This window comes from Metopolophium dirhodum, chromosome 1 (assembly GCF_019925205.1).
Source record: "Metopolophium dirhodum isolate CAU chromosome 1, ASM1992520v1, whole genome shotgun sequence".
NCBI classification, from domain to species: Eukaryota; Metazoa; Arthropoda; class Insecta; order Hemiptera; family Aphididae; genus Metopolophium; species Metopolophium dirhodum.
In genome coordinates, this window is record NC_083560.1 from 54,157,834 (window position 1) to 54,170,970 (window position 13,137).

General features: G+C 29.9%; 1 protein-coding gene across 20 annotated transcripts in view; it reads left to right on the plus strand.

Annotated features, from left to right (window-relative positions):
* Positions 1-13,137, plus strand: part of LOC132937237 (twitchin) — a 78,733-nt gene that overhangs the window by 39,875 nt on the left and 25,721 nt on the right. For 15 of the 20 annotated variants that reach the window (XM_061004053.1, XM_061004058.1, XM_061004056.1 and 12 more), the window contains 35 exons: positions 6-605; positions 669-798; positions 1,635-1,807; positions 1,873-2,000; positions 2,909-2,929; positions 3,450-3,603; positions 3,671-3,970; positions 4,035-4,201; positions 4,265-4,400; positions 4,571-4,852; positions 5,118-5,423; positions 5,690-5,794; positions 6,119-6,316; positions 6,380-6,504; positions 6,693-6,849; positions 7,130-7,429; positions 7,489-7,660; positions 7,724-7,851; positions 7,922-8,066; positions 8,234-8,370; positions 8,439-8,738; positions 8,795-8,930; positions 9,699-9,865; positions 9,933-10,214; positions 10,283-10,423; positions 10,494-10,652; positions 10,718-11,020; positions 11,091-11,372; positions 11,445-11,744; positions 11,860-11,995; positions 12,068-12,234; positions 12,333-12,465; positions 12,538-12,718; positions 12,789-12,933; positions 12,996-13,118. In XM_061004053.1, coding sequence (XP_060860036.1) covers positions 6-605; positions 669-798; positions 1,635-1,807; positions 1,873-2,000; positions 2,909-2,929; positions 3,450-3,603; positions 3,671-3,970; positions 4,035-4,201; positions 4,265-4,400; positions 4,571-4,852; positions 5,118-5,423; positions 5,690-5,794; positions 6,119-6,316; positions 6,380-6,504; positions 6,693-6,849; positions 7,130-7,429; positions 7,489-7,660; positions 7,724-7,851; positions 7,922-8,066; positions 8,234-8,370; positions 8,439-8,738; positions 8,795-8,930; positions 9,699-9,865; positions 9,933-10,214; positions 10,283-10,423; positions 10,494-10,652; positions 10,718-11,020; positions 11,091-11,372; positions 11,445-11,744; positions 11,860-11,995; positions 12,068-12,234; positions 12,333-12,465; positions 12,538-12,718; positions 12,789-12,933; positions 12,996-13,118 — 6,819 coding nt within the window. The remainder of the gene's footprint in view (positions 1-5; positions 606-668; positions 799-1,634; positions 1,808-1,872; positions 2,001-2,908; positions 2,930-3,449; positions 3,604-3,670; positions 3,971-4,034; positions 4,202-4,264; positions 4,401-4,570; positions 4,853-5,117; positions 5,424-5,689; positions 5,795-6,118; positions 6,317-6,379; positions 6,505-6,692; positions 6,850-7,129; positions 7,430-7,488; positions 7,661-7,723; positions 7,852-7,921; positions 8,067-8,233; positions 8,371-8,438; positions 8,739-8,794; positions 8,931-9,698; positions 9,866-9,932; positions 10,215-10,282; positions 10,424-10,493; positions 10,653-10,717; positions 11,021-11,090; positions 11,373-11,444; positions 11,745-11,859; positions 11,996-12,067; positions 12,235-12,332; positions 12,466-12,537; positions 12,719-12,788; positions 12,934-12,995; positions 13,119-13,137) is intronic. The other 5 variants (XM_061004055.1, XM_061004060.1, XM_061004062.1 and 2 more) reach the window with 1 other exon arrangement.

Sequence of the window (13,137 nt, forward strand, 5' to 3'; positions counted from 1 at the left end):
TTTAGTAAAACCAAGAATTGACAAAGAAGGTATGAAGAATATTACAATCAAAGCAGGTAGAAACCAAAAGTGGGTAGTTGATGTGACTGGAGAACCAGCGCCAACACTTACGTGGGTATTGAAGAACGAAACAGTGGTAAATAATGATAGAATAAAAATCGAAAACATCGATTATCAGACAACATTGACAATAACTGGCGCTATTCGTAAAGATACGGGCGTCTACACACTAGTAGCTGAAAATGTTTCTGGTAAAGATGAAGCCACTCTTGAGTTTACGGTTTTGGGTAAACCCGATGCTCCGAAAGGACCACTTGAAGTAACTGATATCACCAAAAAAAGTTGTAAACTAAAATGGAAGAAACCGGAAGATGACGGTGGATGTCCAATCACGGAATACGAAGTAGAAAAAATGGATGTGACAACAGGAAAATGGGTGAGAGTATGTAAAGTACCAGCTAAAGATAGTATCAAAGAACCTGAAGTTGAAATATCCAATTTGGAACCGGGTAGTGAGTACAAGTTCAGAGTGACAGCTGTAAATAAAGAAGGAGATTCTGAACCACTCACAACGACCAAATCCATAATTGCCAAAAATCCATTTGGTAAGATATACAAAAATATCACGGTCGGTATTTTATTTGATTAATGTTTAAATGTTTTCTTAGATGAACCATCCAAGCCTAATACACCTGAAATTATTGATTACGACAACCAAAGTGTTACTTTGAAATGGACCGCTCCAGAAAAAGATGGCGGTGCTCCTATTGAAAAATATTTCATAGAAAAAAAAGACAGGTATCTATTATTATGATTATTATTTTTTTTTTATTATTATAATAAAATATACGCATCTTCGAGTTTTAAAGTACCTACATATTATATATATTAATTTTTGGAATTTGTTATAGGTATTCAATTTTAAACTAGATGTTAACATATTGATAAATTTATATCGTGATAGATTTTAGTTATACTATATATCTAATATCTAGTATAAAAATTAATAATTAACTTTTTCAAAAAGAAATATAAGTTACTTTTATTAATATTAATAAATTATATTATAATAAACTATGTTTAAGAATAAAAACTGACCCATCATTTCCGCAAAGAGTCATTTCTAGGAAATATTAATTATTGATTTAAATTTAACACATATAGTCATCCTCGTAGATTATAGTGATCCACGAAAAGCAGCAACACTTGAAACCTTCTATACTGCACAGAACCTTTTTATTTTAAATAACATACTTTTTTTAAACAATTTTTTATAATTTACACAACTTCAAAACATTAAACGCCAATATACGTTTTTATGGCTGGTTTACTAGGTATTTCAGTACCTACTCAGTAGTCATTAGCAATAGGAATAATAATTCACTGAATCATAGAATCTTATTATTTACGAATTGAAGTTAAATAAGAATTTCATTTTCTACTACAAAGAAATTCAATCTCGACTATATAACTACTTGAATTTCTTTTATGAAAAATAATTTTCGCATATTAGTTTTATAAGATTTTTTTTTCAACTTAAAGTTGATTTTTTTTTTACTTTTACAATCCCAGTATTATACTATTATATATTATATATATTAGCAAACAAAATCTATTATTTACTGTATTTTTAGGTTCAGTCAAGAATGGGAGTTTGCTATTGAAGTCCCAGCTACTGAATTAAAAGCCAAAGTACCTGAGTTGAAAGAAAAATCAGAATTACAGTTCCGGATTACTGCCGTGAATAAAGCTGGACCGTCACCTGCATCAGACCCTACGAAAATTCATATTGTTAAACATAAATCACGTACGTTAAATGATATGCACGTCCATAACTGAATATTTCTAAATGTACTAACTAATTATTTTCAGTGAAACCAAGGATTGATCGCACCAATTTAAAAAGTATTGTAGTCAGAGGCGGAAAAACAGTCAAATACGATGTAAACATCAAAGGTGAACCAGCACCAACTGTCAAGTGGCAGCTCGTTAACAAAGAGGTTTGTATGATGATTATTAATTTACAATATATATTTATACTATATATAATATATTTATATCAAATTGTATTCAAGTTGTATTATTAGTGATTCGTAGTTCGAAAACCCAAGAAAACACAAGAAATATATTTTCTGTTTAAGTAAATTATTTAAAACTGTCCCTACCTACCTCATAGCTAGCACCTATCCTATTATTTGTATGTTCTTTCATCACTCATAACGATGTGGATATTGAATTATTACATACTTGATAAATACATTTGCTTCAGTATAATATACTATATTCGTATACTTGACATAAATAATAAATATCTTATGTACTTAATTATTCTATTACATATGTAATATTAATTTATAAAAATATATTTTATCATCAAGCAATTTTCATAAGTATGTAACAATTGAAGTACCTATTAAAAATGTAGTATTCTTAAATTTTAATGTTTCAACTAATTACAGAATTTCAATATTTAATTAATATTTCTCAAAATTAAAATCAAAAATTCAATTTGTTTGTGATTATATATACAAATTTATATATATTCTAATTCATAAAAAGAATTTTGAGAGAATAATCAGTAATCACTCATCACTGGTTCATTTTACTATAAAGATTCACCAATATAATAATTATTATTCTTGTAGCTGTTAAAAGTTATTCATTGGCATAAATTCCTTATTTTAAATTAATTCTATACTTAGAGGATCATTTTAATATTACTCATATTAGTTATTATAAATTTACGAATAGTATTATTATATACCTACCTCTGCAGCTTTCATTGCATAATTTTTTTTAAAAAAGTATTTTGTTATTAGAATTTCAGTTATTAAAATATTATGGTTTTCTTATCTCTTTCTATTTTGTCTTGAAAATAAGCTTAAATTTTACAAATTTTACATTTCAGACTGACGAAGTTATAAAAGATGTGAGTAAAATGAAAAGCGATTACTACGTATATGTAGAAATCGTTTAGTAGAATTGAGATTCATTGTAGTTATTATTGTAGTTATTATTGGTTTTCTTATTTCACCAAAGTAGTTATTTTAATATCACTACTGAGTAGACTATTATAAATTATAAATAAATTTAAAGATATTATTTGATGATTTAGAGTTGTAGATTTGAATTTAATTTATAAACATATTTAAGTATTATTGTGTTTTGTACAGTAGTTTTGATTGGTGTGCGTACATATTACTATAAAATCACATTATATTTGTTTTTATACACATTAGATTATTGTAGTTCGTAAATAATTGAATTTATTAGATAGAAAGTTGACAAGTAGAATTTGACTAATGATGCTTATTTCAGAATAATAATAGATACAGGTAATCGTTGAAGAAGACGTGTCTACTGTCCATGCAAAACTAATAGACTCATAATTATACTAAATAAAATAGTTTAAATAAAATGTTTTGTGACATATTATTTTAAATAACTAGGTTATATCGGAAGGCAATGTTCAAATCGTAAATATACCATACAACTCAAAAATTACTTTATCAGATACGGGACGCAAAGATTCCGGTTTGTATAAAATTATTGCTGAAAACGAATTTGGCAAGGATGAAGCTACTGTTGAAGTGACCGTTCTATGTATGTACAATATCATTGATAAATATTATCCGTGTACGATGTGTTAACCATTTTATCATTCAAATAGGTCCTCCAACAAGACCTCAAGGTCCTCTTAAAGTGAAAGATGTAACAAGCAGTGGGGCTAAAGTCAAATGGGACAAACCAACGGATGATGGTGGAAAACCTGTAACGGCTTACGTGGTTGAAAAAATGGATGCTCAAACTGGACGCTGGATTCCAGTTGGTCGCACACAAGAACCAGAAATGGACATTAAAGGCTTACAAGAAGGTCACGAGTATACGTTTAGGGTTAAAGCTTTGAACGAGGAAGGTGAATCTGAGCCATTAGAAAGCGATGGTAGTATTGTTTCCAAGAACCCATATGGTAAATAAAAGTGACAGTAAAAAAATAAATGTATCCAGATTCTATAAATAAACTTTTTTTTTAGAAACTCCTGGTAAACCTGGAACACCAAAAATCATCGACTGGGATTTAGATAAGGTAGACTTATCGTGGTCAGAGCCAAAACACGATGGCGGGGCACCAATAACTGGATATGTTATTGAGAAAAAAGAAAAACTTTCTACTGTATGGGAGGAGATTTTGACTACAAAAGTGAGTAGAAAATTATTAATGTACATTTATTAAGGCAATTTTTTATTATGAAATCAATTTTAGACACCGGCTTGTCATACTACCGTAAAAAATCTTAAAGAAGGCAACCAGTATCAGTTTAGGGTACGTGCAGTAAATAAAGCAGGGCCTTCTGAACCAAGCGATGCAACCAAAATGCATACTGCTAAAGCTAAAAATCGTAAGTATTTTGCTTCTTATAAATGATAAAAAAATATTTTGAACTAAACATCGATATCATATTATACGGTAGACCATAACTGTTTACCCAGTTGACGATGTTTGTTGTACATTATACTATTTTACAGTTTATAGTACCTAACCAATGGTTTTTATTTATTATTATTTCAGTAAAACCACTAATCAATCGTGAAAAACTACAAAAGGTTGTCGTAAGAGTAGGTCAAATTGTGAAATTTGACGTAGACGTACGTGGTGAACCTCCACCAACCATGATATGGTCTTTTGGCAATAAACCATTGATAAATGGACGTTCAGTGAAAATGGAAAATGAAGATTATAATACAAAACTAAATTTATCTGAAAATACTAGAAAAAATACAGGAGTCTATAGTTTACGAGCAGAGAATGCTTCTGGATTTGATGAAGCTACTGTAGAAGTCGTTATTTTAGGTAATTTAGTTTTACAATTTTTCTTATGATTATTTACTTGTTTTATACTAGGACTTAGATACTTAAGTTTTGAATAAATAATGTTAATAATACTCATTAGTTAATAAAATTAGGATGTAAAGTTTCTAAAAACAAAAATACTCATTAGTAATATAAATGTATGTATAGACTAAATGTATATTATATTACTATTACACCAGAAATCATTATTTTATCTAAATTTTTACAATTAACTTAAAAAACCAATCTTTTCAATTTTTTTCAGATAAACCTGGACCCCCAGTTGGGCCACTTGAAGTCACAGACGTACATAAAGAAGGATGTACGCTACACTGGAATAAACCTAAGGATGATGGTGGATTGCCCATTACTGGGTATTTAGTTGAGAAAATGGATACCACAACTGGAAAATGGGTACCTGCAGGTTTCGTCGATCCAACAAAATTAGAACACAAAATAAACGGTCTGGAACCGAATAGAAAGTATCATTTCAGAGTGAAAGCATTAAACGAGGAAGGAGAATCCGAACCATTAGATTCTGATAATACGATAGTTGCTAAAAATCCTTATGGTAATTATTTGTCTTATGTTAACATAACTTATCTTAATAACTACTAGTTATTGGTAATAGTTTTTTTCAGGAGAAATTCAAAAAAATCTAATCACTAATTTCTTTTGAATTATCTTATAGTTATCCCAATTCGTCTTCCCATAATATTATATTTGGTTTAAACACGAAATAGTGTCCTAGACACTTAATTACCTGCAAAGTAGATGATACAAGTTAATATAAACAATATTTAGCTATTCATCATTATCTTTGCTTTTTTTTATTAGATACGCCTGGTCCTCCGGGATTACCAGAAGTTATTGACTATGACGAAAATATGGTAGAATTAAAATGGGATGCACCGTTTAGGGATGGTGGAGCTCCAATAACAGGTTAGTGGAATAAAATTGTTGAAATAAGATACACTAGACTTATAAAGAATACTATTATTTTGTATATATTCGTACATATTCGAATATATATGTTAAAAGGTATTCAGAATAAGAATTTAAATACTTTTTAAAAAATATATTCAGAATATTTATTTTTCTCTAATAATATATTATGCTAGTTTATATCAGTTTTAGAATGGTTGGAACATAACGTTTATAGTTGATACATAATAAACAATACATAATACTTATCACAATTATTACTTGGTTATAAAAATGTTTAATAATATTTCTTCGCCACTAACCTATAGTTTTACTTTTTAGGATATATAATCGAAATGAAGAGCAAATATGATAGTTCATTCGTAAAAGCTGCTGAAGTTACGGGAAATGTCTGCAAAGGCAAAATTCCAAAATTAGAAAACGGACAACAATACCAATTTCGAGTACGTGCTGTTAACAAAGCTGGACTCGGTGAACCTAGTGAAGAGTCTCTTCCTCATATTGTCAAAGCTAAATTCAGTAAGATATATTTACATGTTAGTTTAACAACATACATTTAACATAAACCATTTTATTTTTTAGTGAAACCAAGAATAGATAGAACAAACTTACAAAACCTGATCATGAAAGTAGGACATACAAAATTAATTGACGTGAACATAAGTGGAGAACCTGTACCTGAAGTGACATGGTCATTTAAAGACACTGTAAGATTTGTAATTTGTATACAAGTTTATGTTATCTATTTTATAATTAGTACTTCAGATATATTTAATTGTCCTAATAAAGATTATAATATATATAAACATAATTAATGATGTGTAAAATATTTTTTTTTCATAAAATTATTAACATTTATTCAGAAACTTTACTATTGTAATTTTAATTTTTTTAGGAACTTACTACAGGAAATTCACTTGAAATCAATAACATGGAATACAATACAAAATTAATGATCATTAAGGCTTTGCGGGCTCATAGTGGTTTATACACAATTAAAGCTAAAAACTCAGTCGGCGAAGACACGGCCACTTTTGATATTACTATCTTAGGTAAAAAAATAAAAATAATTATATTTATATAACATAACAGTCTATAACATTATAAACATTAAAACTATTTCAGTACGAACATTGAAACATTTAAATATTTATTATGCATAGTTGGTATGCTAACTTTTATCACTTTTAAACTTTTTAATCAAACGAATTGATACAAACTCATATTTTTTTCTAAAAATATCTTTTTTTAAACTTATTAATTTAGAATGAAAAATTAAATTTCTTAACTTTTTTTATATAATATAAACTTAATCATTTATATTTATTTTAGGAAAACCAACTAAGCCAGGTGGTCCGCTCGAAGTAACTGATGTGACGAAAAATGGTTGCAAATTAAAATGGAAGAAGCCAGAGGATGACGGTGGCACGCCTATAGAGTATTATGAAATAGAAAAACTTGATCCATTAACTGGTCAATGGATACCATGTGGTAAATCAAGCGAACCAGAAGCAAACATAACTGGTTTACAGGAAGGTAAACAATATAAATTCCGTGTGAGGGCAGTCAACAAAGAAGGAGAATCAGATGATCTAGAAGCTGATAAATTCATAGTAGCAAAGAATCCATTTGGTAAGATCCTTTTTTAGTTTTAACTATACAAACAAATATTTCAATCAAGTTGTACGCAGATGAACCAAGTAAACCAGGAAAGCCAAATCCAACAAATTGGGATAAGTCATTTATTGACCTTGAATGGGAAGCCCCTGATTCTGACGGAGGTGCGCCGATTGAAAGTTATATTGTCGAAATGAGAGATAAAGACGAGAGGAACTGGGTTAAAGCTCTTGTAGTTCCAAATAAGTAAGTTTTTTTATAAACTTTAAAGTTTTTAAATAAAATAAAATATTTTTTTTAATTTATTAGACGCTCTGGTCGAGTGACGGATGTTGTAGAGGGTCATGAATATGAGTTCAGAGTAATTGCAGTTAATAAAGTTGGGCCTAGTCAACCAAGTGACATTTCGAAATCTGTTGTTGCTAAACCACGATTCAGTAAGTAAATCTATTTCACAAATAAAAATGGGGTTATGTAATATATTTTCTAATATATTTTATTATACAGTGGCACCTAAAATTGACCGAAAGAATTTGGGAAAGAAAGAAATTCGCAAAGGAAAATTCTTGAAATTTGAAGCAGATGTTGAAGGGGAACCTTCACCCACTATATTGTGGACATTTAATGGACAGACTATATTATTTAATGACAGGTAACAATTTTTTTTAATGCAAATATTGTTTTGATACCTACTTATTTTTATAAAAGTGTTTGACATAAAATATTAAATTAATTTTTTTAAGTCTATTGTATTGAAAACACCAATATAATTTAGTTATACTTTTACTATATACATTTTATATTTTTATTTCAATTTAGATTAACTATAGAAAGTGAAGATTATAAAACTACATTTATACTGCAAAAAGCAAAACGCTCTGATTCAGGAATTTATACAGTTACTGCAAAGAATGACTCTGGGACTGATAAAGCAGAAGTTGAGATTGTTGTTCTCAGTGAGTTTAGAATATTAGGATATCAAACTATTTAAATAAATATATTATTTTCTTTTTTATCATTTTAGCTGCTCCTACCAAACCTAAAGGTCCACTGAAAGTGTCGGAAGTCACAGCAGATGGATGTGAACTTAAGTGGCAAAAGCCTGAAGATGACGGAGGTGTTCCGATTGATCATTATATTGTAGAACGTATGGATACTGAAATGGGACGATGGGTACCTGTTACCATTTCTAAGCTTCCTGAAGCCGAAGTTACTGGTTTACATGAGGGTAAAGAATATTTGTTCCGGGTAAAAGCAGTAAATGCAGAAGGAGAATCAGAACCACTGGAAACAGATTTCGGAATCGTAGCAAAGAACCCGTATAGTAAGTATTGCTATTATTTTCATATTAAAAAATATTAATTTTTTCGCGAAAAATAGATGAACCTGACCGTCCTGGAAAACCATATGCTAAGGACTGGGATAAGAGTAGCGTACATTTGAAATGGACACCTCCAGCAAACGAAAATGGTGCTCCAGTTACATCATACATTATTGAAAAAAAAGATCAATATAGGTAAAATTTTATCTATTATTTAAAAAATTCACCAAAAGTATTTTTTTCTTTCAATTTATAATTGATGTTACATAACAAGAACTAATTTTCAATCGTTTTGTAGTGCGATTAATTAACTTACCAGTTGATAATATAATGTATATTATATGTTAAAAGTGTTTAATCGAGTATTTTAGAACTATAGTTAATATGGTAAACGATATACTTTGTATAAAGCATTGTGCAAAATCACTAAAACACAGTGGACAGTTAAAACTACAGTTAAATAAAACAGTTATTGTTTCCAGTTTATGATTTAAAAATGATAAGTTTACCTATACTAAATTCTAAATAATGAAGAAAGAAAAGTAATTTACATAAATATTGAAATTTTACTATTATTATACAATTTAGAGACTAGGGACTAGTGTAATGAGATGTTGGTACTTCTCCTACTTTTTATATATATTTTCATTTTACCTTATCATTTACAGTTTTGTCATGCTTTTGAGTTTATATATCACTATTTCTTTATGACTATAGATCCCTTAGTAATAACTTAATTCCTTGTTAGAAATGCCACAAATTTATATTCCCCGCAAATAATTTAACATTTTAATGCAAAGTTCGTGTAACAAATTTGTACAACACATTTAGCTTTGTCTGAATATGACAAAAATTATTGACCGTGCCATAAGCATTTGAATACACTTATAAGTCATACCAATAAAACATTAATCAAACATCAACTTAATCATTATAATTAATTAACAATCAAACTGTTTTTAGCTCTAAATGGCAAAAGGCTGTAGAGTTAATTGGAAACAAATGCGAAGGAAGAATACCGGATCTTGCTGAAAATATGAAATACACATTCCGTGTAATTGCAGTCAACAAAGGTGGATTTAGTAAGCCGAGTGAACCCAGTGACCCTGTGATTACAAAAGATAGAAATGGTATTATATTTGTATAAGTTCTCATCTAAAAATTAAACTTATAATATTTTTTTTAACAATACGCCAGTTGCTCCGGTAATTGACAGAAGCACGCTCAAGAATTTGACTTTAAAAGCGGGACAACATGTTAAAATTGATGTAAAGATCAGTGGAGAACCACCACCAACAAAAATATGGTATCATAACAAAGCACGTCTAGAAAGTAAAGAAAACTTTAATGTGGAATACGAAGATTATAGAACTAAAATTTCAATATCTATTGCTGAAAGATCACATACTGGAGTATATATAATTAAAGCCGAAAACGACTCTGGCAAAGATGAAGCAACATTTGACATCACTGTACTAGGTATGGCCAAGTGTATGAAATATTAAATGTATGAATAAATGCATCAAATATTTTTATTTTTATTTTAGATAAGCCCGGAAAACCTGAGGGACCAATAAAAATATCTGATGTACACAAAGAAGGTGCTTCATTAAAATGGAATCCACCAGAAGATGATGGTGGTGTTCCTTTGAGCCATTATTTGGTCGAAAAAATGGACGCTGAAACAGGTAAATAAAGTAACATAGTAAACAATCTGAATAACCGAAAAACTTATTGTTTTTTAATTTTGTGTTGTAGGACGTTGGGTACCAGCAGGAAGATGCAAGGAGCCAAACTTAACTGTATCTAACTTGATACCGGGTCAAGAATATACGTTCCGTGTATCTGCTGTAAACTCTGAAGGAGAATCTGAACCGCTGGTAGCCGACCATTCAATTATAGCTAAAAATCCATTTGGTATGATAATATAAAACAATTTAATATCAAAATGTAAATTATAATTGTATACCTTGTGTTTTTAGATGAACCGAGTGCAACAACTGCACCTAAGATCGTTGATTGGGATAAAGATTTTGTTGATTTAGAATGGGAACCTCCTATTAATGACGGAGGATCTCCAATCACAGGTTACGTAATTGAAAAACGTGAAAAGGGTACTTCACGGTGGATTAAAGCTGGAGAAATGAAAGAACCAGTAACCAAAGGCCGAGCTGAAGATTTGGAAGAAGGAATCGAATATGAATTTAGAATTCGAGCAGTAAACAAAGCTGGTCAAGGTGATCCAAGTCCACCAAGTGAATCAATAATTCCAAAACCAAGAAAGTGTATGTATTTTTTTATTAATATTTCACAAAAAATGAACGTTCATTGATTATTCCATTTATTTTTTCATAGTGGCACCAAAAATAGACCGTCGTAATCTCAAATCTATAACAATCCGGGAAGGTGAACCAATTTTATACGACGTAAAAGTATCGGGAGAACCAGCACCAGATGTAACTTGGTCATTCAATAATGTTATTATTTCTACTAATAGCATGTACCAAATTGATAATATTCCGTATAATAGCCGATTTTATCACTCAAACCCAATGCGTAGTGATACAGGAATTTATAAAATAGTAGCCTCTAATAAATATGGTGAAGACGAGGAAGAAGTTGAAGTGACGGTTATTTGTAAGTCAAATATTATTTAGAAACATTTCTTTTGATACAAAAAAATTAATATTAATTTATATAATTCTACAGCCAAACCAACCAAACCTGAGGGACCATTAGAAGTCTCAGATATACACAAAGACGGATGTACTTTGAAATGGAAAAAACCGAAAGATGATGGTGGTGAACCACTAGAGGGATACCTGGTAGAAAAGTTCGATCCAGATAATGGAGTTTGGCTACCAGTAGGACGTACTAAAGATCCAGAAATGCAAGTCACTGGTTTAATACCAGGACATGAGTACAATTTCCGTGTTAAGGCATTAAATAGTCAAGGCGAATCGGAACCTCTTGAAACATTATCTTCAATTGTCGCCAAAGATCCATTCAGTAAGGATTAGGCTAAAATATAATTAATAATTAAAATTACGATTGTAATCAAATAAAATATAATCTTAATTTAAATTATAATTATGTTAATATAAAATTAATATTTTTAATCCAGCAAACCCCGAAGCACCTGGTGCCCCTGATATTAACGATTGGAGTCAAAATCATGCTGACTTAGTATGGAAAAAACCATTTAGTGATGGTGGTACACCAATTACACATTATATCATCGAAAAAAAAGATAAATATAGGTAACTAATTGAAATTATATTAATATTATTCAGAACATAATATATTCATATATTTTTTAAATTATTTATTAGTGGCGTGTGGGAAAGAGCTGGTGAAACCATCAATGAACAACCTCAAGGAATTGTCAATGGTTTGGTCGAAGGTAACGAATATCAATTCCGCGTTATTGCCGTAAACAAAGCTGGCCAAAGTGAGCCTAGTAGGCCATGCGCTAGTTTTATAGCCAAACCACGTTACTGTAAGTACATATATAATATGTTTAATAATAAATACACTGTACATTAAAATTATTCATCTAGTTAAATAATTATAAATTATGTTAAATTTTAATTTTAGTGGCTCCTCATATTGATAGACGTAATCTTATGGATGTAAAGCTATCAGCTGGATCGTCATTAAAATTAGATGCAGTGATTACGGGTGAACCAGCCCCTCACGTTGATTGGAGATGTGGTGCTATGCCATTAAAGTAAATTTTTTAAATATTAAACTAATTACGTAAACCATTATTGATAATTATTTTATAATTTGTATTTTGTAGATCCGAACCTCATGTTAATATTGAAATCGTAGACTATTATACGAAATTAGTTATTAGACCAGTTGGCCGTAATAACAGTGGTCAATACACCGTTAGTGCTGTAAATAGTTCTGGAAAAGATACTGCTATTATAAATGTCACAGTTACAGACAAGCCAACGCCACCGGTTGGACCACTTCAAGTAATAAATCAAATCAATACACAAATATTTGAATCGAAATGTTTTATTTTTTTTTACAATCTTATTTAAGGTTTCTGATATACACAAAGAAGGTTGTAAATTAAATTGGAAAAGACCAGAAGATGATGGAGGAACTCCTATTGAATATTATTTAGTGGAAAAGTTCGATACTCAAAAAGGCAGTTGGATACCATGTGGACGATCACCAGAAACTGGTTTGATTGGAATACATATTAAAATATTAAACAATTTTGTTTTAACAATTATCTTTTTACAGCTTTGACGGTAACTGGTCTGACACCGGGTAAAGAATATAAATTCCGCGTTACAGCTGTAAATGCAGAAGGCGAATCTGAACCACTCCAAACTGTAGAATCGATTGTCGCTAAAAATCCTTTTGGTAATACAGTCATAAAAAT